Source organism: Anarhichas minor, unplaced genomic scaffold, assembly GCF_050575085.1.
Source record: "Anarhichas minor isolate MPS153535 unplaced genomic scaffold, ASM5057508v1 ptg000016l, whole genome shotgun sequence".
Lineage (NCBI taxonomy): Eukaryota > Metazoa > Chordata > Actinopteri > Perciformes > Anarhichadidae > Anarhichas > Anarhichas minor.
This window is the reverse complement of record NW_027466462.1, coordinates 3,461,047-3,485,318: the sequence shown is the minus strand read 5'-3', so window position 1 is coordinate 3,485,318 and position 24,272 is coordinate 3,461,047. Positions and strand designations below refer to the sequence as shown.

The 24,272-nt window shown below is 43.8% G+C and overlaps 3 protein-coding genes across 25 annotated transcripts in view; 2 read left to right on the top strand and 1 right to left on the bottom strand.

Moving 5' to 3' along the window:
* LOC142950627 (kelch-like protein 33) overlaps positions 1-2,093 on the bottom strand; it is a 5,187-nt gene extending 3,094 nt beyond the window's left edge. The window contains 3 exon segments of the mRNA XM_076092190.1: positions 280-1,509; positions 1,944-2,051; positions 2,054-2,093. Coding sequence (XP_075948305.1) covers positions 280-1,509; positions 1,944-2,051; positions 2,054-2,093 — 1,378 coding nt within the window.
* LOC142950850 (FH1/FH2 domain-containing protein 1) overlaps positions 1-18,342 on the top strand; it is a 22,202-nt gene extending 3,860 nt beyond the window's left edge. Inside the window, exons 3-10 of the mRNA XM_076092474.1 lie at positions 13,032-13,172; positions 13,349-13,531; positions 14,327-14,446; positions 14,536-14,697; positions 14,810-15,060; positions 15,218-15,434; positions 15,537-16,640; positions 18,309-18,342. Of these exons, the coding sequence (XP_075948589.1) occupies positions 13,059-13,172; positions 13,349-13,531; positions 14,327-14,446; positions 14,536-14,697; positions 14,810-15,060; positions 15,218-15,434; positions 15,537-15,704 (1,215 nt within the window). The 5' untranslated portion in view covers positions 13,032-13,058 and the 3' untranslated portion in view covers positions 15,705-16,640; positions 18,309-18,342. The remainder of the gene's footprint in view (positions 1-13,031; positions 13,173-13,348; positions 13,532-14,326; positions 14,447-14,535; positions 14,698-14,809; positions 15,061-15,217; positions 15,435-15,536; positions 16,641-18,308) is intronic.
* LOC142950853 (heterogeneous nuclear ribonucleoprotein C) lies at positions 16,516-24,272 on the top strand. 23 transcript variants are annotated; one of them, XM_076092502.1, is made up of 11 exons: positions 16,568-16,594; positions 18,808-18,861; positions 18,969-19,030; positions 20,360-20,409; positions 20,986-21,233; positions 22,035-22,107; positions 22,289-22,336; positions 22,545-22,708; positions 22,814-22,927; positions 23,045-23,181; positions 23,255-24,272. In XM_076092502.1, the coding sequence occupies exons 4-11, from the start codon at positions 20,405-20,407 to the stop codon at positions 23,363-23,365; spliced, it is 900 nt and encodes a 299-aa protein (XP_075948617.1). In that variant the 5' UTR covers positions 16,568-16,594; positions 18,808-18,861; positions 18,969-19,030; positions 20,360-20,404; the 3' UTR covers positions 23,366-24,272. The 23 variants fall into 23 exon arrangements, with proteins under 23 accessions (XP_075948607.1, XP_075948606.1, XP_075948616.1 ...); XM_076092492.1 differs by lacking the exon at positions 18,969-19,030 and having other exon boundaries at positions 16,516-16,594; positions 21,001-21,233; XM_076092491.1 differs by lacking the exon at positions 18,969-19,030 and having other exon boundaries at positions 16,516-16,594; positions 20,998-21,233.

The window sequence follows — 24,272 nt, the reverse complement described above, 5'->3', positions numbered from 1 at the left end:
TTCAGAGCAACAGGTGTTTCAGTTTAACGTGTGACCGTGTTGACCAGTGACTATCAGCCGAGTGCCTCCTCGGTTGGTAGTAACTTACGTAAAGTGGTTGGCGTGGATAAAAAACACAGACGAGTTCTGTTCGTGTTTTAAACTCACTAAAAGCACACAGATATGGAAAGTCAAACTGGTTTGGTTGCATTGGTGATCTTTGGTTGGATGGTTAATGCCCTTGCATAGCTTGACAAGCTGAGTGTGCACACTTGCGTACGTCATCGTTGTTCTACTCACCATGAAGCGATCCTCCGAGAGCTTCCAGAATGACATCACAGCCCACTCTTTCCATCCTCAACTGTTTGATGGACTGAAGACTGATCTTCATTTGTTCTGCAGCCGAGATCTTGTCGTCTTTCCCCTGCCCTCCAGTTTTTGTGTACTTTTCCTCTTCCTCTTTGCAGAGATCCAGCACCCTAAGGGCGCCCAGCGTTTGAGCCGCAGCCTTAATCTGGTGCCACGTGGTCTGGTTCAAACATGATATGAGTCCAGTGTAGGCGAAATCCACAACTGCCTTCAATCCAACCTGATCCACCTCTGGACCCAGAGACACTGTCCACCTGTGGACTCCAACACTTGCATCTTTTCTCTCATTAACTCTCTCATTATCTACACTACTTCTACGGAGTCTTTCTCGGATACGGAGGCTGACAGCAGCAAGGACAAGGGAGTGTACGTGGAAACTCTTCCCATCCTTTGTGCTCAAAGTAAGGTCAGTGAGAAGGGAGGAGTCCCTGAACTCTGTCAAGGTGCGGAATACGTCTGTGCGATAATCATCGTTGCAGTAAATCTTTACTGTGTCTTCGTCATTGCCATCTGCTTCTTCGTCCGTCGAATGGTCTGCTTCCTCATCATCTGTAAACTCTTCCTCTTCCCTTTGAAGCTCATTGCGATCAATTTGAGACCCTTCTTCTTGAGTTGTCCGAGATTCTACAATGGCTTTTTTCTCATCGCTCAACTTCTCATAGTCATCTTCAGCTTCTTTTCTTTCCTTAGAAGTCCACGTTCCTGGGATGCTATTTTCATTCCTCCGTGACTTTTCATCAGGTTCTTCCAGTTCCACGGGATCCTTATATTGTTTCTCAACAGCACTCACTTCAGTTTTTACTCTATCAAAGTTGTTTAATCCATCCTCTGATCCCGTCAACTCAGAATCTGCATTATCGGATTCCACTGAATCAGGCAAGTGTTCTTCTTCATTGACTGTTCTGCGCTCTCGCCTCGCACTTCCTTGGGTTTGCTGAATGTTCTCATCCTCAGTTCTTCTCATGTGTTTTCTTGATTGCTCTGCAGGGTGATATTGCCCAATTTGCTCCTCTTCCTCCTCGACCTGCTCCTCTTCCCTGATTGCTGCCACCTTATCCTCTCCCTCTACCCCGGCTTCCTCAAGCTCCTCTACTTTTTTCACCACCCTCTCAAACCCTTCTTTTTCTTGCTGCTCTACCACCTGTTCTTCTGCCTTCTCACCTACTTCATTTTGTTCCCCTTCCTTGCCTTCACACACTTCTTCTTCCTCACAGCCCGCAGCCCCTGCCGCTTCTTCTTCTTCTTCTTCTTCTTCTTCTTCTTCTTCTTCTTCTTCTTCTTCTTCTTCTTCTTCTTCTTCTTCTTCTTCTTCTTCTTCTTCTTCTTCTTCTTCTTCTTCTTCTTCGCTCGCCTTTACTCTAACCCACAGACTCAACCTCTCCCTCCATCTCCTCTTCCTCAGCCTCTCTCTTCTCCACTCATCCAAGCCCTGGAGGCATTAATTAGCTTCTACTGCCATACTGTCCAGTATCACTCTGATTTGAGCTGATCCTTGAAATCCCTCAAAACATTCACACCTCTCGAAGCCAAAAGATTGCAGATCACTTACTTCTTGAACGGTTTATGAGGAACAATGCACTGAGAAACTCCTGTACGTGCCGTAGTGATCCGCACTTTGGATGCTGCTGTTATTGTTGCAAACTCCTTCACCTCTTCGCCCGTCTGCAGACACCAGCTCTGTTGTGTGTTTGTTCCTCTCCTGCCTCTCCCTCCTCCTGCATGTGTTGCATGGTTGAGCGCGGCATGTGAACCCATGAATCCTCTTATAACCAAAGAAGTTGCTATATTCAGAGTACTATGTCACGATGTAATGTAAATTCTTGACTTTTTGGGATGCCATGTCTGAGACCTGACAAAAGTTTGACTGGTTTATGCACTATAATGTAATGTTATGTGTCACACCACGTTGTTTTATTCCACCTTTGGTTCCTCAATTTGTACTTTTTGAATAATGTATCATGCACAGTACATTTACAGGCCATGCAGTCTATTCTATTGCTTTTTATTGTTTCCACTTTGCAGCCTATTCCTGTAGTGATCAGTTCTGAAGTTATACTGTAAAGATTTGACCAAGCAAGTGATAAAAGAGGGAATGATCTAGACCTAGAGGCAGCTGGATTTCTTCCCGTCCGAACCAAACTGTCTGTGGTCTTTGGGGTCTTGGCATCTTAATTCTGGACCATATGTCCCTGAGATTAGTAATACATGCTCCGAGGGTCACCAGTGGGATCACATTGCTCCTCCACATCCAACACCAGTGGAATCTGGGTCAAGGATAGAGAGAAGTCAGGGGAAGAAGGAGAACAAAACGACTCCATTTACACCTGTTGCCCTTTGTGCTGACAGGGAAAGCAAGCAGCTGGGTCACACTGTCACCTTGACTTGAAATATAGTCGCACGGCTCACAAGTGCAATAGCTGGCAATGGATCCTCATAAATATCCTCTCTCCTTGTATTGTACCACACTTTTAGAATGGCATTGGGTTGCATCAGATCTTCAAATTCACAACAGTTTGTTTGTTAAGTCCTTCCTACGTTTTTATTAAAGAAAGAGGCATTGCAAATAGTTGTTTGCTGTTATGTTAGAATCCTGTATTGCACCATTAACTACTGCCTAGTTTTCAAACTAGTGACAACTAGCAAGCATTTTCTGAGTCGTCCGCATTTCAAACCTCTTTTGCTCTTTAACAGGGTCATATTAGCCTCAACCAATCAGTAGCGAGTCAATTTCATTTGACTAGGAGCCACTAAGTTGACAATTTAACATTTTTCTGTTGCGGTTTTTCATGAATGTAGCTAATGTTTCCATTCTTTATTCTCCAACTGATGGAAACAGCTGTAATGGGTGAATACATCTAAGATACAATTCAGAGGTCTGCAACCTACACTTTAGGTGGCCCAGCATTAAGGAACCGCACAAGTCCATGTTCCCAAATTTAAAGATCTTGTCTTTAACCTCGGGCCTCTAAATGCTCTGAAATAACAGCTCTTCAATTGTATCGACACAGGGTGAGTTTTTTTTATTGAGATGCTTTGAAGTTGAAGCACTGTGAGTGGGTGAGTTGGAAAATGAAACTGGTGGGCAACACACTCCTACCTGAGGACGCAATGACTCTGGTCTTTTCACATATGAGGCACACACACACACACATGCGCGCAGAGGTTTAACAAGCAGTCAAGTGAGTCAGGTTATTATTCAACCCTACGCAAAAAGGAGAAGTTGAATGTATTTAAATAAATTGAGGACTTAAGCTGCACATTTGAGATTTTGAGACATTCTGAAGTGCCATGTAAAAAAAAAAACCATGGTGTGCTCTGGAGGACAGCAGACTTCCATTAACAACCTAAACGTGTTTGTAACACTGCAGATGTTGTGGTGTGCACATTATCGCCCACAGTGAGTGCTTCGCTCTGGGCAGCAGCTCACGATCTACTTATGAAAAGTCCTGATTGTTACCATAGCGACACACACATAACCTTGTTATGGGACCGTCCTCCTCGGGCCGTCTTCTTCAAGAGCAGCACACACTGCTGGGACAAGAAGAGGCCGATTCCTCTTTATAATCTTCTTCTTAATAGCAGCAGGTGAAGAATTTGTCTTCACTTATCAAAGCTGTCACTGTTTCTTATTTTAAACCTCTATCAACTTTTTTACTTTGAAATGAAAGCCGGAGAACGTCCACATTTGTACTGGTAGCATGAAGCTGCAGCTGGTTAGCTTAGCTTAGCATAAACACTGGAAACACTGTGGCTGGTATTTTGTTCATCTTGGTAGTCTATGTGTGCGTCATCATGGCATTTTTTTTGTGTTTCAGTGTAACAACAATTTGTGGTGTTATGAGGCAGGCAACCAGCAGAGACTAAGAAATAATCCTGTACAAACTGCTGATATTTACAACAAGGAAGCTGTTTCTTGTCAAAATACAATCTAGTTTTATTGAACCTCTATGACTCCATGAAACACAAAAGTGAACACACACACATGGAGATACATTTAAGACCGGCAACAGGCTGAAAGATAGAAGAAGAAAAAAAGTTGCTGAACATGAATCGGATTGACTCATACTGATAAGTACAACCTGATCTTAATTGGGAATGAACATTTTTCTACAAGGATGCAAGAAACTGTGGAAAAGAAAAAAATCACAACTTTCAAAAACATACAAAAACAACAAAACATACAATACAGAGAACGCCACGGCTTTTATTCCAACTATTTCAGCTTGGAATGAGTAGCGTGACTGATTGTCAAGCTCAATTTTCTTCTTAAATAATAATTCATAACTATAGATAAAACATAAATATCATTATTCAATATAATAGTAAACAACTGTAAGACTGTTTGAATTGCTTAAACATAATTAAAAGCTCATTTTATTGTGAGGTCGGTATATTTGACTGAAAACACACACGAGTCCAAGAAGAAGAAGAGGAAGAAGTATCCATCTTTTTTGTAAATATGTCTGCAACAAGTAAAAGTATACATGTAATCTACTCATTAAACCAACTGATGTACTGCCAGATCATGAGCTGTATCAGATCTCTTCTGCTATTGCTTTGTCAATTGGTTCATGCTCTATTTTAAAACTAACTCCCTGTCCTCCAAAGAGAAAAGGGACGGGGCCAAAAAGGTGACGACAGTGCCAAAGAAATAGGAGACTTCTTCTTTGCATAGTTCAGCAGCATCGTCTTGTTCCCACTGAGCCTGTTTTTATTTTATCTTATTACGTTTTGAATGTACCCGTGAAGCCCTGGAACCTTCTCCCCCCGCGTCTCACTCCTGTGGCTTATTAGAATAAGGAGTGAGACGAGTCCAGGTCTATTTTTACAAACGAGGGGGTGAGAAAGCGAGACGGAAGGTGAGATTTCATGAGGCAATAGCAAGGGCTGAGTTTATGTCGTTTTTTCCCGTCGTGAACAGATTCTGGATGTGCAGAGAGTGAATGTATTTGAACCTGTGCCTCTCTGGATATAATAAAGTTTAAAATCTGTGTATTCTGGGAGGAAAAATAAATAAATATGGATGGTTACGTCTACTAAAGCATATCTAACTTACTATCCTCTGTAAAGCACCATCATTTCTGTTTACATTGCTGTGCCACCCACTGCACTGTGGGAGTGGGTGGAGCTTTTTTGTAATGAAACTATCCTCTTGAAGCGGAAGTGTCGCGTCAAGCGCTGGCCCACGGTCGAAGGAGAGACACGATAACGATGACGAGGGAGAGGGAGAGAGGCAGCAGGAGGAGGAGGGCGAGAGGGAGAGAGAGGGAAGACGGCCACAAAGACGTCAGACGTTTGGAGCCTCGGGGAAGCTCCACCGGCCTCTCCGCGTTTGGCCGGCAGATGACCAGTGGCCTGACCTGTGATACGCTCTCCTGGAGGACAAAGAACAAGAGGTGGGGGTCAGTGTGGTACGGACAATATGTTTGACGAAATAATGTACATTTGAAGAAGTATATACTGATAGAAATTCAGTTTCTTCCGGTTTAGCTGCAGTTTATCTCCAGTCCAGCTGACGCCCTGCAAGTTTGGTTTATCTCAACCCAATTCTAAACAGCAGCTAAGCCAGTAAATAAACTATGTCACACCGCAGCTCTGTGCACTGAGACTAAGTGTTTTCTACCTCCAGTATGGTCCTGCTGTGCGCTCTGTCAGGACTGAGCCTGAGGTTCCAGCGGTGCGACCTGTGGCTTCGCCCGCCGTCGTCCTCGCTCTCGGTGGTGTCTTGGCGCGCGACCTGCGGTCGCTTGCGTCTCCGTGAGCTGATTCGCTGGAGAGAACCTGATGGCTCCTGGAGTCTGAACCAATCGGGTTGAAGGCACAAGGTCAGAGGAAACAGTGCTGCGTGCGAGTTATGCTCGTGTGTACGTGAGTGTTTTGGTGCACAGCGAACCTGCAATCTGTGTCCTCTATATCAGCGTCTGCATCACTCTCCCCCTGAGGGTCAGACAATACGCACTCCTCCTGCAGAGGAATGAAACACATTAGATATTGAATCAAATACAAAAACGTGGGGAAAACAGACAAAAATAATATGCTCGTAGTTGTGACGTTGTTTTCGAGAAAGATTTGAAAGCCTTTTATAAATAGGCCTACAACCCCCACATTGTTGTATGAGGCTTTTATTTTGTAGTCCTTGGATGAAACACAGATGAGCCCCAAGTGAATCATCACCGACCGCCACTATTTGTAAACCAAACGCAGCGACACTTGGCATTTATCTGCGTGCGTGTCGTCGTGCGTCACTCTTTATTATCACCATTATTATTATGTGTGAATCAGCGGACACCTCTACACATGACTAATAAGCTCAGACACCTAATCTGCTGGTTGCTTCCTACTGATTTTACTTTGATAGTACTGTGTCCATAAAAAAAATACAATTTTAGAAATACAGCCTTATTTTATTTCGTCAAAGTTCAACGAATGCTTTGTGTTTCGATTACACTTAACATTTGGGATGTTCTGCCTAAATTAATTGTATTCCTTTATTTAGTTTATATTCCTAAAAATAAATTATTTAAAAAAGTATAACTTTGGTAAGTCTAAAACTCTACATTATACATATATTATCGGAGTTTGTTACCTAAAAGTTGTACTATGAACTCTACATTTTATGTCCATGGAAACATCTGAGGGCCCTATATTAAGCATTCATTTTACCCTCATAATTTAGACCATTTAAAGAAATAGTTGGCATTTTGGCAAATATGCCCTTTAGTCTTTTTTGGCTGTAACTAGAAGACGGTGAGCTTAGCTTAGCATAAAGACTTGAACCAAAGGGTAACAGCTATAGCTTGGCTGTGTCAGAAGGTTTAACAAAATCTACCTACCGGCACCTCTAAAGCTCACTAATCATATCTCCTTTGTTTATTGTTTATTGTGTATTAAAAGAGTGTTATTGATCTTCTCATCTTACTCTTGAAGCAGAGTACGTCCCAAAATGTTGCACTATTCCTTTAAATACATTTTTTTTTTTAAACGGGGCTAATAATATGGCTTCCATGAACAATATTGTGTCTTCTAAAGTTAGTTTGTTTGGAACATAAATGATGTCATTCCTCTCAGTTTCCAAATATCTCTCTCGGTTTTCCTCACATGCTGAAACCTTGAAGCGGACAAACGTATACAAAACAGCTGCCTGCTAAAAAAAAAAGGCAACATAAATATCAAATCTACAAAATCTACAAAACTGCTTTGTTGGGTTAAGGCAACCAAAGTAGTTAGGTTTAATTTAAAAAAAACATCATGGTTTGACAAAAAAATACTACTTGTTTATGTTTAGGCAACAAAAATCACTACTAATACGTGAAAGCAAACATAATCCACAAGAAAGTACATTTCCCACGAAACCTATTTAGAATGCAGTTTTGTCGTGTGGGAACGTGATGTTGTCGGAGACACACAGCAGGCCACACATTACCTCTGTGCCGTATCCCTCAGAGTACCTGGTCATCATTACCCTGTTTTTCCCACAGTGCTCACACAGCAGTGTGTCCTGAGAGCAGAGAACAAAGGAGATAATGATTGAAAGAACAGTAGCAATCTGACCACATCATGGACAGTAGTACCTTTAAAACATACTGTGAAGCCCACACAGACAGCAGCAGATGATGGGTAGAGGTGAAAGGTGTGTATTTAGAGCACGATTACAGATGAAGAAACATCACTGAGCGGCAGCCACGGACTCTTTAAGTGGCGAGCCTGAGCACTCACCGGCGTGGGCGTGTGTGCTTCAGAATAAAGTGTACAGGGACCGGCCTCGCACAGACACACTACATCCACCTCTCCACAACTCGCCCCCATCTGAGACAAAGACAGAGAGGATACACAACTGCATATTAACAAAAGGTGGACGGGCACAAGTTTGATATAATGTAGAAAGAGCGTGGACATTCCTTTCAGCGGCTCAGCGATACGGTTTCTGGCTTTCAACCTTTTCCACCTACTCGCATTTCAAACTGCTCAAACGTGGAGGAGTTGACTGGCACCGCCATTGACGTCTGAGTGATGACGGCTGATGAATCCACGTGATTCAGAACATCAGAGCAATAATCAAAATACATGACGGTATGCTGTCCGTCCGCCAGATGTTGATGTCCAACATATTGTATCATCATCTGATTATACTTAAGGTAGAAATGTAACTTTGTGTCAATTGCAGGCCACAACAATGTGATGAAGCTGCTTGTATATCATATGTAACGGGTGTAAATGAATGAACTCACCTCACAGTCATTGTCGGACGTCTCTCCGGAGGAGAAGAGGCCGTGGGGGTCAGATTCCGTCCGCAGCATGGCCTCCGACCCGGCTCACACACTCACGTAGACCTGCTGCAGCGCATGAACAGCTCAGTAACGGCAGGTTTCAAGAGGCTGAGTTGAAATTGTGATAGTAAAGGCGATAATATTCAATATTATCTGTGCAACCATGTCATGATGATCTAATAATATTACTTTGTTTTTTTTATATGATGCAAATGTCTATGTTATTCTAATTTATTATCTATATATGTTTATGTTTTTCATTGATAATATAGGCTAATATTCCTATATATATATTTTTTTTTTAATTATAGAAATTAGATTTTCTTTTTTTGTATCGGGTGCTCCAGTGGTGTACAGATGATGCCGTCTTTACGCAAGCAACCTCACTGGAACATCTGTCCGCACTCCCGTTACGTAATAGCCTACGACAGTCAATGTTAGAGCCGGACAACTTTTCAGATAAAGACGCGAGAGGGGGGGGGGGGGGGGGGAAGAAAGATGCTGTCAATATTTTCTGATGATATTCAAACACATACAATTGTAAATGTACACAGAAAAATAACTTATTTCTAAGCAATGATGAAATAGAACAGAGTAACCCGTTTTTTACCTCATGCGCATCCTGTGCAGGAACATTGGAATAAAGCCATAAAGAAGTGAATGGACTTCTGTATTTAGAGGATGAGCAGCAGAACGCGGCGACGCTTCTCATTGTGGCGCGGGGAAGCCGGGAGCTCGCGCTGCCTGCGAATGTTTGACATTGTGGCAAATCCTCCCGTATGTGTGTGTGTGTGTGTGGGTGATGTCAGCTCGAGCGATGACAGGCGGCTGAGGTCCGGTGTGGCGCGCGCCCACCGGGATGCCGAATGTACCCAGAGCAATCGCGGGAGCGCGCGGAATGCGGCGGGGACTTCCGTTTGGGACTTTCGAAATAAAAGGCAGTATTTAAGAAAGTCAAACAACACGTGTGGGCTTGAATATACTGTATACCGTTTGTCTATATATATGGCTTTATTCAGGCAGTGACACCACCATGTGTTCTATGGCTTCAAAACAAAATCGAAGCACAAATACAGTGCTTTATTCTCACACATTCATATCCATATATTAAGAGCATAAATGCACTTTGGGTAATCAGTTGGATATAAACTTGCCCTATAGGCAAACAGCAATAAAACATTGTAAAAAATCATACCCTCAATATCGTACCAGTGGGGTCCTTTTAAGATTTGTATTACGTTAATAGCCTACTTTGTTTTAGTTGTGTTTATTCACAACATTCTGCTTATAATTGGTAATCCGGCCTTGCATACTTTCAGAAAAGCTCGTTTGTTTGGTCTCCTCCTATCTCTGGCAGGGTTCTCCCTCCTGGATCATGATCTGAAAGTGGTTTTGTGAACCCGCCAATCATCAGGTCCAAAGGAGGGAGCCTATGATCACACCTTCACTGCTCACAACCGCCACTGCATTGTTGCAATACATGTGTGGTGCAGAGCGGTGTGGTACACCGGCATTGTAACTGTCTTTCAGGAAAATGAGGTTTATGCTGCACGTTCAAAGGTGTGTGTGTGTTTAAATTGAATTATTGCGCACAGCTCCGCTCATCTTTTGTAATATATCGGAAACTTGTTGGCTCATCATGATGAAATCAAGTCATCATCCATATTTGCACACATAAAAGGTAATCTAATCCACCTCCATCTCACAAAACAGCCCAGGCCAGTGACAAACTATCCCTTTTTATTTAATAGAATTTATAAATATGAGTCCCAGCTCCAAATCCGAGCTGTGGTCCCCGACACTCACAACCTAGAAGACGTAAACGTTCTCAAAGCAAACTGGGTGTGATTACGTGTCGTTTTTGCCCTGATCTTTATCGTGTGCTGTAAAGACGCTGCGAGAGTTGAACTACATTCAGAGAGAGGAACATGAAAAGAGAAGCACATGTTTGTATACACACACACACACACACACACACACAGTCCCAGGCGAGTCACCCGGAAATGTCTGTCCCCGTGGGAAATCTGTCCGTTTCAGTAGCTTCGCTACATCAACACCGAAATACTGTCCGGCTAAGAGAGTTGAGATGATGTCATAGTGGATCATCAAATCCAGTTGAACACATATTGATTATCATTGGCAAGAAGTACAAACAAACAAAAACCTCCAGAAATGAGATGCAAAAAAAGATTTACTTTCTAAATCCTTGAAAGGGCTTGAAATCACTGTCGATAAATAAATACTAAAAAGAGCTTTTCCAAACAGAGCTCAGACTGGCCTAAATGTCCCAGGAGCCCCGTTCCCGCCTCCAGACAGCAGGGCCACTGAACGAGATAAAGTGTAATTAGGGCCGACCTAATGGTCTGAGGGAGGGATTCCTCATTACGGCTGCATGTCGACCATGCAAATGACCCCTGTGAACCTACTGTATACTGTATCTGGGACTGCAGACGCTTTTATTTCATCCAGGCTGGGATGTTTTTGCAATTGCTGAACTGCATGTAAATATTTCTTCCTTTTTTAAAAAGGTTGCCCATGCTGGTCCTCATGCACTGCTGTCCCTAATCACTCCGTCCGCTGCATAATGATCTATTTAGTACCACGTGTGCGTGCAAACACACCGAAAATGTGCCGCTTGTCTCATCAAGGCAGCTTCGATGTGTCATTATCAAGGGTGCAGGTCATAGAAAAAAGGACGCATGGCGAGATTTGGTCAGTCGTGCTCTTTTATGCGGGAGAAGGGGGGGAGGCAGAGGAGGAGGGAAGTACCAGATCTTAAGAGGCAGATAGAGACGTTTGTGTATACACAAGTAGCAACACAAACAGGAGATGCAGGCTCGATAAGGAAATTAAGGGAAAGGGTGCAACTCAAATAAGCCAAGAGCGATGCACCAACGGACAAATGCACCTCTCTCTCTCTCTCGCTCTCTCTTTTCTTTGCTCTCCAAAACTCTCACTCGCTGTCATTTACAGAAAGAGAATCAGAGAGATGAAAGTCAAGGCATAGCTGCAGAAGCTTCACTTGGATTTTCTGGAGGCGCCACATGAAGGTGTTCCTTGAATTTTCCCATCAGAGTTGGATGCAGGACCAGAACGAACCGTCCAAAAGTCATATGAATTCTTTCCCTTTGACCGAGGTCACCGTGGACTTTTGGATCAGAGCATCAGACTCGTCATTCTAGACTTGAAGAACAAACGCTGCGCCCGAGGCAATTGCAGGCTACGGTGCTGGGGAGGACAACCCGCAGGCGGTTCGAAGATTGTGATTTGGTCGCGCGAGTTATGCGCCTCCGTGGTCGACAAGTGAGGCTGAGCGTCCACGTGCATCCACTGTGTCTGAGACAAGGAAAGGATCAAGTTCAGGAACATAAGGACGAGAGCAAATATGCCCTCAGTGTGATCGGATCCAAAAACAGGCCTTGTTCTTATCTAATGTGAGGAAGGGGCATGCTTTTTCCTCGAGCACAAAACAGAAATTATAACCTGGTTTGTCAGGGCAATGCAGCTGAACACCAACAGAACTTTCGCTCTGACCGACCAATGAAGGAGTCGGACCAAACCAGGGATGACCCCCAAACTTGGGATTTCGACCAGTCGTTCCTGAAACCAGCTGCCCGTCTCTGCCTCGACACTTTGGATTTCTCAGACCTCTGGGACGAGGAAGACGGTGAAGAGGACGAGGGAGCCAGCTCGACCGGCGAATTATCGGTGTGTCCCCGAGCCCCTCCGGGACCCCCTCCTCTTCCTCCCCCACCTCCTCCGCCCCCACCTCCTCCGCTCGCCCCGCCTTTGCCCTCGGCCTCGCACAAGGGCGCGACCATCAAAGGCCGCACCTTGAGGCTCCACTGGAGGGAGCTGCAGAGTTTGGCTCCCCTTCCCCGAATGACGCGCTTCGGGGCTCGGACGATTTGGGCCGGACTTGAGCCTGTCCATTTGGACACAAACCGTCTGGGGCACCTGTTTGAGTCTAAGGGAAATAGCAGCAGTTTTAACGTGGCTTCTGGGAGGCAGGTGAGACCGATAGCTCGTTAGCGAGATTGTGCTAACCGATGTGTTTTTGCAGCAACAGATTTATGGAGGAACTGTAAGCAACGTAGGCAATGTGATCTTTGGGGAAATTATGAGAAAATGTTTTTATGGAAGCTGGAAAAAAAAGTCAGGTATTGGAGCGTGTGATGCAACATTTCTGCAATATTCATCAAACATTTCTGTCTAGCCCCATCCAGATGGCATTTTTGTACCGATTGATCTGTTATGGTGCATTACAGAGCTTCAAATCATCATTTTATGAACATTTTACAATTGTCAAATACTTCTTCAGTAGGACAAATGTAACCCTAAATGCGTTCACAGAAGTACTCACAGTTCAGTATCTTGACTAAACTGTCTCATATCCTTCTCTTTATCCCGCTACAGAAGCAGCCGTCGGTCTCAGTGTTGGGGATGAAGAGGAGCAACATCGTCACCATCGCCCTGAGCAGCTTGCCCCCTCCTCGCCTCCTCCCCCCGGCTATCTACAGCATGGACAGCAGTGTGCTGGACAGAGAGGACGTTCAGGTACAGCAGAGCTCGTGAGAATTTGAGCTTCGGCATTTGCTTAACCTTTAAAGTTTGTCTTTTTGTTGGATACGCAATTTGTTGCCCTCACCGAAATGAAACCTGAGCAGGATGCACATAAGGACAGACACAGCTACTGAACAGTTCATCTCTTCCCACATTCCCTTCTAAAACAGCGGCTCAAAGCCCTAATCCCAACCGAAGAGGAACTGCGTCTGATCAAGGAGGCCAAGGCCCAGAACCCCCACTCCCCTCTGGCCCCCGCCGAGCTCTGCCTGCTCACTTTGGGGGAAATCCCACATCTGAACTTCAGGCTTCAGCTGTGGGCCTTCGCTCTGGACTACGACTCCTTAGAGAGGGTAAGTGAAAGTGGCATGTGTGATGGAGACTAATGAATTAATCAACAGCATTTTCATAAAGATGGATAGTCTGCTTTGCAACCCTTTACATTGCCAAACACTTGGTCAGGACCCACAGGTGGGTCGTAGAAGTTTTTATTTGGGTCGCAAATAGTCTTTTAGTTATTTAACATTTATATCTGCAGTACACGTTTGAGCCACATGAGGGAGCCTGAATGTTCGTATTGTTCTGATAAGTGTGGCCTACTTGTATAACATTGAGAATACTAAGTATTTAACGTGTGTATATGGTCTCAATAACGCACGCAAACAACAACGTTGTGTTTTTATTAAACTGAAAGCTCTTAAAAATGACTGTTTTATGTATTCAAGATGATATAAGGCGATGCAAAAATGGCTGTAAAAATAGTTTGCAACGTTCATTTACACACAAATTCGCTCTTCTCGCGATTTGTAGAGAAGGCCTATCGTGAACTGGGTCGCGGTGGTTTGTCATTTAAAAAAGTTTGGGAAACACTGGTGTAAATGATGCAAAAGTGATTCAATCGACTTCTGGCAAACTGCTACACTTGCATGAGAAATAAAAACTGGATCAAGGTAGTTAGCGTGAGCGGGACTACCATGATGCCACCCACACAAGCTACGTCATCAACACGTCCACCGTCACGATCCTGTAGAAACCTGCAGTACCGTGATGACTTCCATCCACCGAACCGTGTCACCAGACTAAAAATAACACATGGGTGTGATGGCTCACTCTGTGCATGAATCACCACATTGTCCTCCTCACGACAGGAAATCGCTGAGCCTCTCTTCCATCTGAAGTTGGCCATGGAGCAGCTCGCAGCCAGCCAGACCTTCAGATGCATTCTAGCGACGGTGTTGGCGATTGGCAACTTTCTCAACGGATGCAAGGTGAGTCATCCCAATCTTCATTCTCCATCTTTAATTAATTTGTTTTTGGTTTTTTTCAACTAAATTCTACTCGATTGTATTATTCCCAGGCCCAGGGTTTTGAGCTGAGTTACCTGGGGAAGCTGTCCCAGGTGAGGGATACACACACTCGCCAGCCGCTGCTGCTCCACGTCTGCGTGCTGCTGCTGCAGCTCTACCCGCAGTCCACTGACCTCCACTCCGACATCACTGCCGTCACTAAAGCTGGCAAGGTTTGTTTTTGAGTGTGCATTTGAGTAAGAAGGAAAAAAAAGGAACCATGATTCCCGATGTGGATCCAATTCAAAATGCAGAAAACGTCCCGTCTCTTTCTCTTCTCTGCAGTTCGACTACTCCCTAGTCCAGTCCAACTTCACCCAGCTGGAGGCCCAGTGCAAAGCATCATGGGAGCAGCTTAAGATTTTGGACAAGGCAGAGGAGAAGAGGAAAGGAGGGAAGGTGGAGAAGAGGAGAGGAGGAGGAGATGAGGCCCCGGCCGCGGAGGACTCGCTCCGTCACCGGCTGCCGCGGATTTTAAAAGAGTGCGAGGAGAGGCTGAAGGTCCTGAGAGCCGTCCATCGCCGGGTCATCAACAGGTGTGCACCGATTTTGTTGACGTTTTTAGTGCAAACTCCTGCTTGATGTGGTGCTTTAAGTTGCTTTGTGTCATCTGTTCCTCTACAATGTTTGAGCTTGAGGCCAAAGGTTGTCCTTCTTAACTTCTGGACGAAAACTTTCTATTTCCTCCTCCAGGTTCCACTCTTTCCTCTTATTCCTAGGCTACTCCCGAGCTATGGTGAGGGACACCAAAGCGGAGGACTTCTGCAAAACCATCAGCGACTTTTCTCTGGAGTACAGGACCACACGGCAGGCCGTCCTCCTGCAGAGGGAGAGGGAGCGACAGAGGAGGGGAGCAGAAAGCCCGAACACGCCCGTAGGCAGGAGGAAACGTCAACAAACTCCAACACAGGTTTCATTTTTTTAAATCTCAGATGCTTTTGAAAGTGAAGCAACCTTCTGGAAAAGAAATGCTCAACTGGTTTTGTTGATCCGCCGTCTGTTGATCCACCAGGAGGACGAGGAGCAGTGCAGGCTGGAGGAAGTGCTGAGAACTCAAGAGTCCACCTTGAGACTGGACGTCACTCTGCCTCGAGCTCGCAGGAGGATGGCTGACATCCAAGGTGCTCTATATATACACACTCGTCTTCTTTCTCTCTTTATTCACAATGTGTCCTACTGAACCCTTATTTATTTAGTTATTTATTCCTCAGGTCCAATCTCACGGAGAATGAAATGGTGACCCTGCTGATGTACTTTCAAAAGCTGAAAATAATGTTTATTCTTATTTATGACATTTTTTGTTAAAAATTATGTTTTTTTGCAGCACAAAAGCAAATGGAGAGGTACATGAAATTCCACATGCCATTCAGTTTTTATTAATCTCATATATATACATGTTGTGTATATATGCATGTATGTATATATATATATATTTTGCATATATATATATACATATACATTTTGCCAAAATATAGCCTAAAAGCTATGGTGGAACCAAAAATCTGTTTTAGACTAGCTGTCTTTCACTTCCTTATGTACATTAACTTGTATTCTGCATTGTTACATTCTATTAATAAAATGTGTTACTTTGTATTAAATTGCTACATTACATTCTATCCCGTGTCCCGTGACATCTTGCTCTCTGTCATCCTTATGTGTGTAAAAACATACACTCTATGTTGCAAAAATAATAAAGCATTATAGATATATCAGATATCAACTTTTTAGATCTGAGAAATAATGGTAAACTAGTGTAGCGCGAGGGCCTGACGTAGCTGTGGGCAGAGCTTAAACTGACGTATCATAAGAGTGTTATTCAAACCAATGGTGTACAATAGCCTGGCGTGTGTCGTCATCCGTGAGCCGGACTGACAAGCGCATCTGCCACTCCGTGAGGAGTACAGCCACACAGGGGCGGCTTCGAGTATCCAATCAGGAGCCGTGACGCAGCGGTGGGCGTCACTCTCCTTCTGTTGTGCGTGCTTAGAGACGACGCCATTTCGTGTCCAACTGTTTCAAGGTGATACAATCAAGCCTGCAGAGCCGTTAACGGGATCTTTACCTACTCAAGTAAAAACAGCGTTGACTTTTACTCATTTTTAGTGTTAAGCTCCTGGTGAGTATTTTTAACCGAGAGATTTTTTCCCCCCTATATTTTTATTTTTATATATTTTTTTCGACTTTGAAACCTCTTTGGGACTTTTTTTTTTTTGGTTTTCATTTTTAATGCATTTTTTTCCCTGGTATTCCTGAGACTGTGTTGAGCTTTATTTAGGTTGGCGTACATTTTGTGTTTGCATATTGAGCTGCGCAGAAACTAGTGTGAAGTAAGCTTCCGCAACAAGATCTTTTTTTTTTTTTTTTTTTTTTGGTTTTTCGAATGAAACATTTAAGAAAGAACTGCCATTTTTTTCCTCTCGTGGCTGCTGTGTTGACCTCGTTGTTTATCTGATTTGTGGTCGTATTTTCGAGGAAAAAGAAAGATGGAAGATGGTTCCAGTCTTTTCTGGTCGCCCTTTTTTCTGGAGGTTTTTTTTTATATCTCGTCTCGTGTTTTGCCTCCACCTGTAACGTGATGTGCAGTCGTTTAAAATTGACTCCTAAGACGTTTCCTTTGTGATTTTTGGTGTGTTTTCTGCAGCAAATCTTTCAGGAGTGATGTAATTTCTTCAGGCAAGATGTGTTTTGTTTTTTTCTTCCTCTCAATGAGAGTGGGGCGTCTTTGTTTTTCTTTAAAGGAACACTAACACCTGGCACTGCTGTGTAGCATTGGTGTGACAGATTTTGGTGCATTTTTTTTTTTTGGTAATTCTGCTATCATGTTTTTAAAGTTAACGTGCAGATTTAGAAAGCCTCATTCATTCTGCAGTTTGTACTGAGCTGTGGCGCGAGGCCTCCAGAGGGGCCTGCACCTTTAAATCCCTCTGCTCTCGAGCTATCACGTTATGGCTTCATGGCGGAGCAGTTGTTTACATATATGAGGCTTATTGTGGGGGAATCAGGGTAGACTTGCAGTTGTTGATGCCCCCTCCCCCCCTCTGAAAAAAACTGCAGGATCCCAGTTTTACCCCCCCCCCCCTATTGGCCCCAAATGTGTCCTCTGGAAGCGTCCTTGAGCGTGAGGCCCTCCAGGGGTCCTGTGCTCTGTGGCCCCTACAAGGAGGGCAGTTATAAGTGACTTATCTGTAGAAGTCTGAGCAGATATAAGCAGGTTGTTATTGTAGGTAAACAGTCATTTAGTAGATTTTTTTTTTTTTTATCTACTTTTTTTGAATCCATTCACTATTTATTTTGCATGATCTTCTGAGTTTCTTGGGACAAACGATGCTCTGACCCAGATAGAGTTGGTGTTCACCTGCTAGACTAGATTATTACTGGTTTGGTTAGAAGAAGAAAGAATCCTATACTATTAGAATAGTATGATGCAATTGTGATACACATTAATTAGTTATTCGTTGGATAATTACTCGTTTTTCAATAATTGAAAGAAAAGAAATTCAACTCTAAATCATATTTCTGCAAAATGTTCATATTCTGTCCATAATGACATAACTGAGGATAAAGGTGTGAATTGTCTTTTTAAATTTAAATGAGAGTAGATCAGTGTGATTTTGAGTTAATTGGGTTTATTTATTCTTAAGCGTGATGTGTCATTGAGGGAATTATTATTTGGCTTTTCTTTTTTTTTTAATACTTATTTTTCCTCCATATTTGTGGAAATAATAGCTCATTTTTTACAATGGCCTCTTTTCTAATATTCCGTTTTTGTTTCCCCCCTGTTTAGTTTTTGAAGCCACTTTTTTGAACGGCGGCAAATCGTAAGTTGGTCTCAACTTTTTTTTTTTTTTGTTTATTTTTCACCTCAAATTTTGCATTTTTTTTTTTTTTTTTTTTTTTTAATCCACTTTTATTTCCACCCCTCTGTGACTCCGCCCATTTCCCCCCTTTTGGATTTCCTAGAGCAAAATGGCATGTAGTGGGTTTTTTTGTGCTGTGAAATAGAAGATCAGCTGCTCCATGTTGACACTAGCGGCCCTTACATGAGCTTCTCCCACATGTTCCCAGTTGATGATAACCCAATGCATAATGTTGATTATGAGAGACCCGTAGCTAATGCTGAATAACACTCCCTCGACTCCGTCCACCAAGGCCTTAAGGATTAAGTACTGCCGCTGACAAAGGCTAAAATAACTGCTGCCTTTGCTTTGTAATTGTGTTTTTGTTTTGTCTTTTGAGTGCATGTCATTTGATGGAGTCAAATCTGGTCTATTACCCCCACACAGAAAAACAGATACCTGCTCTTGATAATAACAATAATGTCACCATTATCACCGAAAGTAAGTTTGAACCCATTCAAATAAGCATGCCTACTGAATACCATGAAGTACTAACCTCTCCTGTAATGATTGTATCTGATTTAAGGATCTTTTTCTTAAATACTCAGTTTTGGAGGTTGCATTTCTCACGATCATCAGGGACACTGAGCTTTCAAACACCTTCCTAAAAGTTAAGATCACGTTCCTACTCGTCATTTCCTTTATTCTAAACCTATAAAGCACATGCACACCACTCCATGCACGTGTTTACAAGCCGCTACCTGTCGTCTTGTCTCGGCGCTGCAGTCGCAACGTCTCTCACAGTCAAAGCACCAACATTCACATAAATGACAGTAAAGATTTCCAGTGGAAGTCTCCGCTCACACAATGAAGCCCAGATGAGGCTGAGTTATTGCCGTCATAAATGTAAATATCGTGCTATGTGCTATGAATGGACTCTTAAACACGAGGAGCCACTGTACACATTTGAAGGCAGTAGTTAAGATATTTAATGTTGGAGTGAAAGGAGTTTACAATGAAATGCTATCCAACATGATGGCGCTGCAATAAACACCACCTCTGTGAAGCTTATACTCTGTTTATTGAGGTTATCAAGCTGTGATCTTGTTTCAAATATAAACATAAAATTCTCCCAATAAATGTCTCCTTCCGTCAACAAAATGGAGTGAAGAGGGGGGGGGCAAAATACACACCTTGCAGTGAGGAAATGTTTAAATTCTGAGGATGTTCGATGGCAATCTTTCATGTCGTCGTAGCTTTATTGAACAAAGTCAATTAATCAAAAAGTCATCCGGAGGAAGGACCTGGACCTTGAATACAATGATTGATATTGATGAATAAAGGCCACGCAGGGAGATTCATGTGTCTAGTCTGTCCTCCAGTAGAACCTCACTAGAACTCAGTAAAAGAAAGTCAAGGGGTCATTAAACTTTGGCTCTGGAGGAAACACGGTCTCCTCTGTGCTCCCCCACGGTCTGGTGTTTACGCTGATATATATATATATATAAACATCATACAAGCCTGTCCATGTAAACACGCTGACGAAGGCTGCAGCTCTGTCGTATTTGACATTATTAAATATTGGTCTGGTAGTGTTAACTTAAAGCTATAAATATAGATTTTTTTTAAGTGGCACAAATCTCACATCATCCGTGTTTAATCAGGATTAAAATCAATCTTTTTTTTAAAGCGCTACACAAATAAAATGCATTATTATGAGCTTCAGAGCGGTGGTGTTTTTACTGCAGGGAGACGCAATCTGCAGAACAAGGAAGTTGCCCGTTTGAAAAATACATCCTGTTTTGTCATAACAACCATTTATCCCACAGGTTTTTTCTTTTTATGGCTGTCTCCATTTGAAAAAATAATCTACCAGCCCTCTTCTCTTTTTAAGCACTTCTTGGGTTTGCCAAAAACAAGAAAACCTTTTTTTTTTTTTTTTTTAGTAGATGTCTCCCAGTCTCTCATAGTTCCTCGACAACCCTCTTCTCTCCAACAGACTCAGACAGGCAGGCAGACCTCCATCGACCCGAGTACAGACACGATGGAGTGAGTGCTGGCTGCTTCTTGACCCTCTGTGAACGTGCAAACACACGTCCATAGTGTGCGTGAGATGTATACAAGTAACCCACCTGTACTGTACTGAGCTAGGAAATAGCACCTTGAAATGTCCTGTTTACCAAAGACTGCAATGCTTTTTCTGTTGTTAATATAAAGACTGGTACATGTGGGTTCCATGTGTTACTAAAAGAGCATATAATGTGTCATGAGTGCTGAAATGATCGGTATATTAATTGGTGACTTGATATAGACAGGTAATTAAGCTCTGCAAAGTTTGTGATGGACGTTTTTTAGACTAATAAATCTAATATATGTAATATATATTTAACCGCTGCAGTCTTTCACCCACTTAAAGCCAGTTTTTGTCTTTATTGGACACGTGCTCAAAGCTTAAGCAGTGCGTTAAAAGCGCCGTTATTAAAGAGCTTCAACACTCACGTTGACCGCGGTGCAGCGATAATCTACAAGTTGTAGTGCAGGAAAATACGAAAACCAAATCTCACATCTGCTACCTTTCCTTTTTTCTCTCCCCCCCTCCCCCTCCCCCCCTGTCTTGACGGTCAGCCCGATGGCCAGCAGTAACGTGACCAACAAGACTGACCCGCGCTCCCTCAACTCCCGCGTCTTCATCGGCAACCTCAACACCCTGCTGGTGACGAAGGGCGACGTGGAGGCCATCTTCGCCAAGTACGGCAAGATCGTGGGCTGCTCCGTCCACAAGGGCTACGCCTTCGTGCAGTACGCCAACGAGAGGAACGCCCGCAACGCCGTGGTCAGCGAGGACGGCCGCATGATCGTGGGACAGGTGCTAGGTGAGGTAGAGGAGAGGTAGAGGAGGGGGGTACAAAGTCAGAAAAAGAGCACTGATATTTTCTTACCAAACCTACCATTTATTTTCACATTTCTATAAAGAAAAACCGGAGCCCGTCCCAGCATGCACAAGAAAACCCCCCACGAACATGAATCTGTGGCAGGGCACAAACACATGAACACGTATTCACTCTCAAGAGTCGCATCCGTCACACTTTACAGTCAGTTCCACCTTCAAATTCAAACCTTTATTCTTTCCGTTTCATGACACGGACAGCTGAGCCGCTGTGCTGCCCTCTAGTCTATAAAACCAGGGATTTAGAAGCAACACTGGAAGGCTGATGTTTCCTTTTTTTCACAGCAGACATTTTGACTTGTGGTAAACAAAAGAAAGCACAGGTTTGATTCCAGGCTCCTGGTTTGGTGCATGCTGCCTCACTGTCGGTCTCTCTGGATCACTAGAAATGGAACAGAGCCATCGTTAGTGTGATTGGTAACACCTGTGCTTTTTCAAAATGTCTGCTGTAGGGAAGGCCTATGATTTTACACAAGCGATATTTAACAACATCAATACATCTCTCATATCACTAAAGACAAACTATTTTTGCAAATACCAGCTGGTTAAGATTAAAGCATGCGTTAGTCCTTCAAAATAAAACACCACCAGGTGAAGGGGAAGGCGCGATGGAAATGTGTTAATTGTAATGTCACACCTCGGGTTCCTAGCGTGGTTCTTTTCTACCAAACTGCTGGCGACGCGTAGCTCCTCCTCCTCCTTGACTCTTGTGTTTTTGCTCCCGCAGACATCAACCTGGCAGGCGAGCCGAAACCTCACCGGTCGAAGACAGTGAAGCGCTCCGCGGGAGACATGTACAGGTGTGTGTGTGTGTGTGTGTGTGTGTGTGTGTGTGTGTGTGTGTGTGTGTGTGTGTGTGTGTGTGTGTGTGTGTGTGTGTACAGCAAATCCAGGAACCCCTGACCGCACAAAGTCAGAGCGTATTACTTCACGTCTCAGATAAGTGCTGTGGTTAATGTTCCGTCTCTGCTCTCTCCACAGTTCCTCTGTTGAATTGGACTATGACTTCCAGAGAGACTACTATGATAGGTAAGTTCTGTGTACTGTTTAAGGATAATTGATCCTGTTTGTCTGTTGTTGCTGAAGTCCTTTTTGTCCAAAGTGGAGGATCTGTAGCCCCTTAATTTATAGTTTGGTTCAACCTCAGGGTTTGTTCAGTAATGTCCTGTTTGAAGTTCAAGTTAAATTGCTTTTTGTAACAATAATCTTAAAAAATCAACTTTGTTTTGTATGTCAGGATGTACTCCTACCAGTCCCGCGTGCCTCCCCCCCCTCCCCCTCTGTCCCGCGCCATCATCCCCTCGAAGCGCCCGAGGGTCAGTGTGAGCGGAGGAGGGAGCCGACGAACCAAAACCAGCTTCTCCTCGTCCTCCAAGACGAGCCAAAGGACCTCCCGCACCAGTACGTGCCGCGCTTCTTTGTTTCCGTCCGCCGTTGCCCGTGAAGCCGCTCCGCCGCGTCAGCGCCGTAATGACTTCTCTACTGCTTCTCCCCTCCCCCGCACAGTGAAGGCGGACGACCTGCAGACCATCAAGAGAGAGCTCACGCAGATCAAACACAAGGTGGACTACCTGCTGGAGAGCCTGGAGCGCATGGAGAAGGACCACAGCAAGAAGTCAGGTGGGCTGATGACAATAAAGTTCATACCAGCGTGAAAGACAAAGATGTGGATGTTTCGTCTAGTGCAGAGTTTCCTTGCTTTTATTTATCACATTTTTTTCCCCCCAATTTACCCAGATATGAAGGGCTGCAAACCAGAACCAGGTGAGGTGTCCCCCCTCCACTCCTCCACCTCCAGCAAGAAATGTGACGGCCTGAAACGGGGCATGATCGACTCGGACGACGAGGGAGATCTGCTGGAGGATGACGATGAGGTGAGGAGGAGGAGGAGGAGGAGGGAGGGAAGGAAACCGGGGCGAGAGCGAAGAGCTCACGAGATGAATAAAGTGTTGTTTCTCGCCGCCTGTGCAGATGAAGAGCAGAGGGAGAGAGGATGACGATGAGGAGCACGAGGAAGGAGAAGACGACGGAGATAGCGCCAACGGAGACGACTCCTAAGCATCCCACAGGCACACACACACACACACACACACACACACAGCGTACACAAACTGTGTATGATTGCGTCTCCACACCAGACCTGTACACGGTGTTTATGTGCTCATATCTGCTGAACTGACCGGACATTTACAGTATATACAGCGTAATGAAGATATCGCTTCCTCACACACACACACTTCAAGAATATGTCAAGTAGTTGTTTCTGGATTTTCCAAAGTTCCTTTAAGTTGGTGATTCGATTTGTTTCTTACTTTGTGTTCTGACATATTATATTTGACTTTTTATAGATATTACTGCTCTTGGATAAAAGTGAACTCTTGATTTGTTACATTTAGACAAAATGCAAGTTCAATGGAGGATAAATTAAACATTGTATAACATTTGTATGTTTGAACTCGGGGCTATACGCCACTCCAACATAAACAAACTGACAGAGAAAACGTTGTTTTTTCTTGACTTACCAGCAGGTAGTAGCTGACATTGAGAGAAAAGCAGAATAAGAATATGCTACTGTTAGAATTTTAGGTCAGGCTTGAGACAAAATACCAGACACTAGAGTCCGGCCTTGAAGATGTATTTACATGTATTCCTGATCCAGCTGCTGTACAGCTGCCTCCTAACCAGCAGGTGGCAGTGGATCATCAACAGCTGGCCACACAACACACAGCAAGCATCTCCGTTCCCTGTCGGATAACAACATGAGCATGCACAAAACCTCTGACGCGCCAAAGTGCTCAGACCAAAATCTCCTTTGCTCTGAAAATAGTTTAGTTTGTTGCTGACTGACTTCTGTAATGCAGTGGCTACTCCATGTTTCTCTGTTTCTGTTGATTTACATTTTTTTTGTTTTGTTGTCATTCAACTGCACTGGTGAAAGTGAATAAACATGTTTTCCAAGTTGGAA

Coding starts and splice junctions, on each gene's coding strand:
- LOC142950853 (XM_076092480.1), top strand. CDS start 18,774: ATGGAGTCAAATCTGGTCTATTACCCCCACACAGAAAAACAGATACCT. Junction 19,031..20,359: donor TTTCAAACACCTTCCTAAAA/GTTAAGATCACG, acceptor TCTCTCCAACAG/ACTCAGACAGGCAGGCAGAC. Junction 23,182..23,254: donor TGCTGGAGGATGACGATGAG/GTGAGGAGGAGG, acceptor AGATGAATAAAG/TGTTGTTTCTCGCCGCCTGT.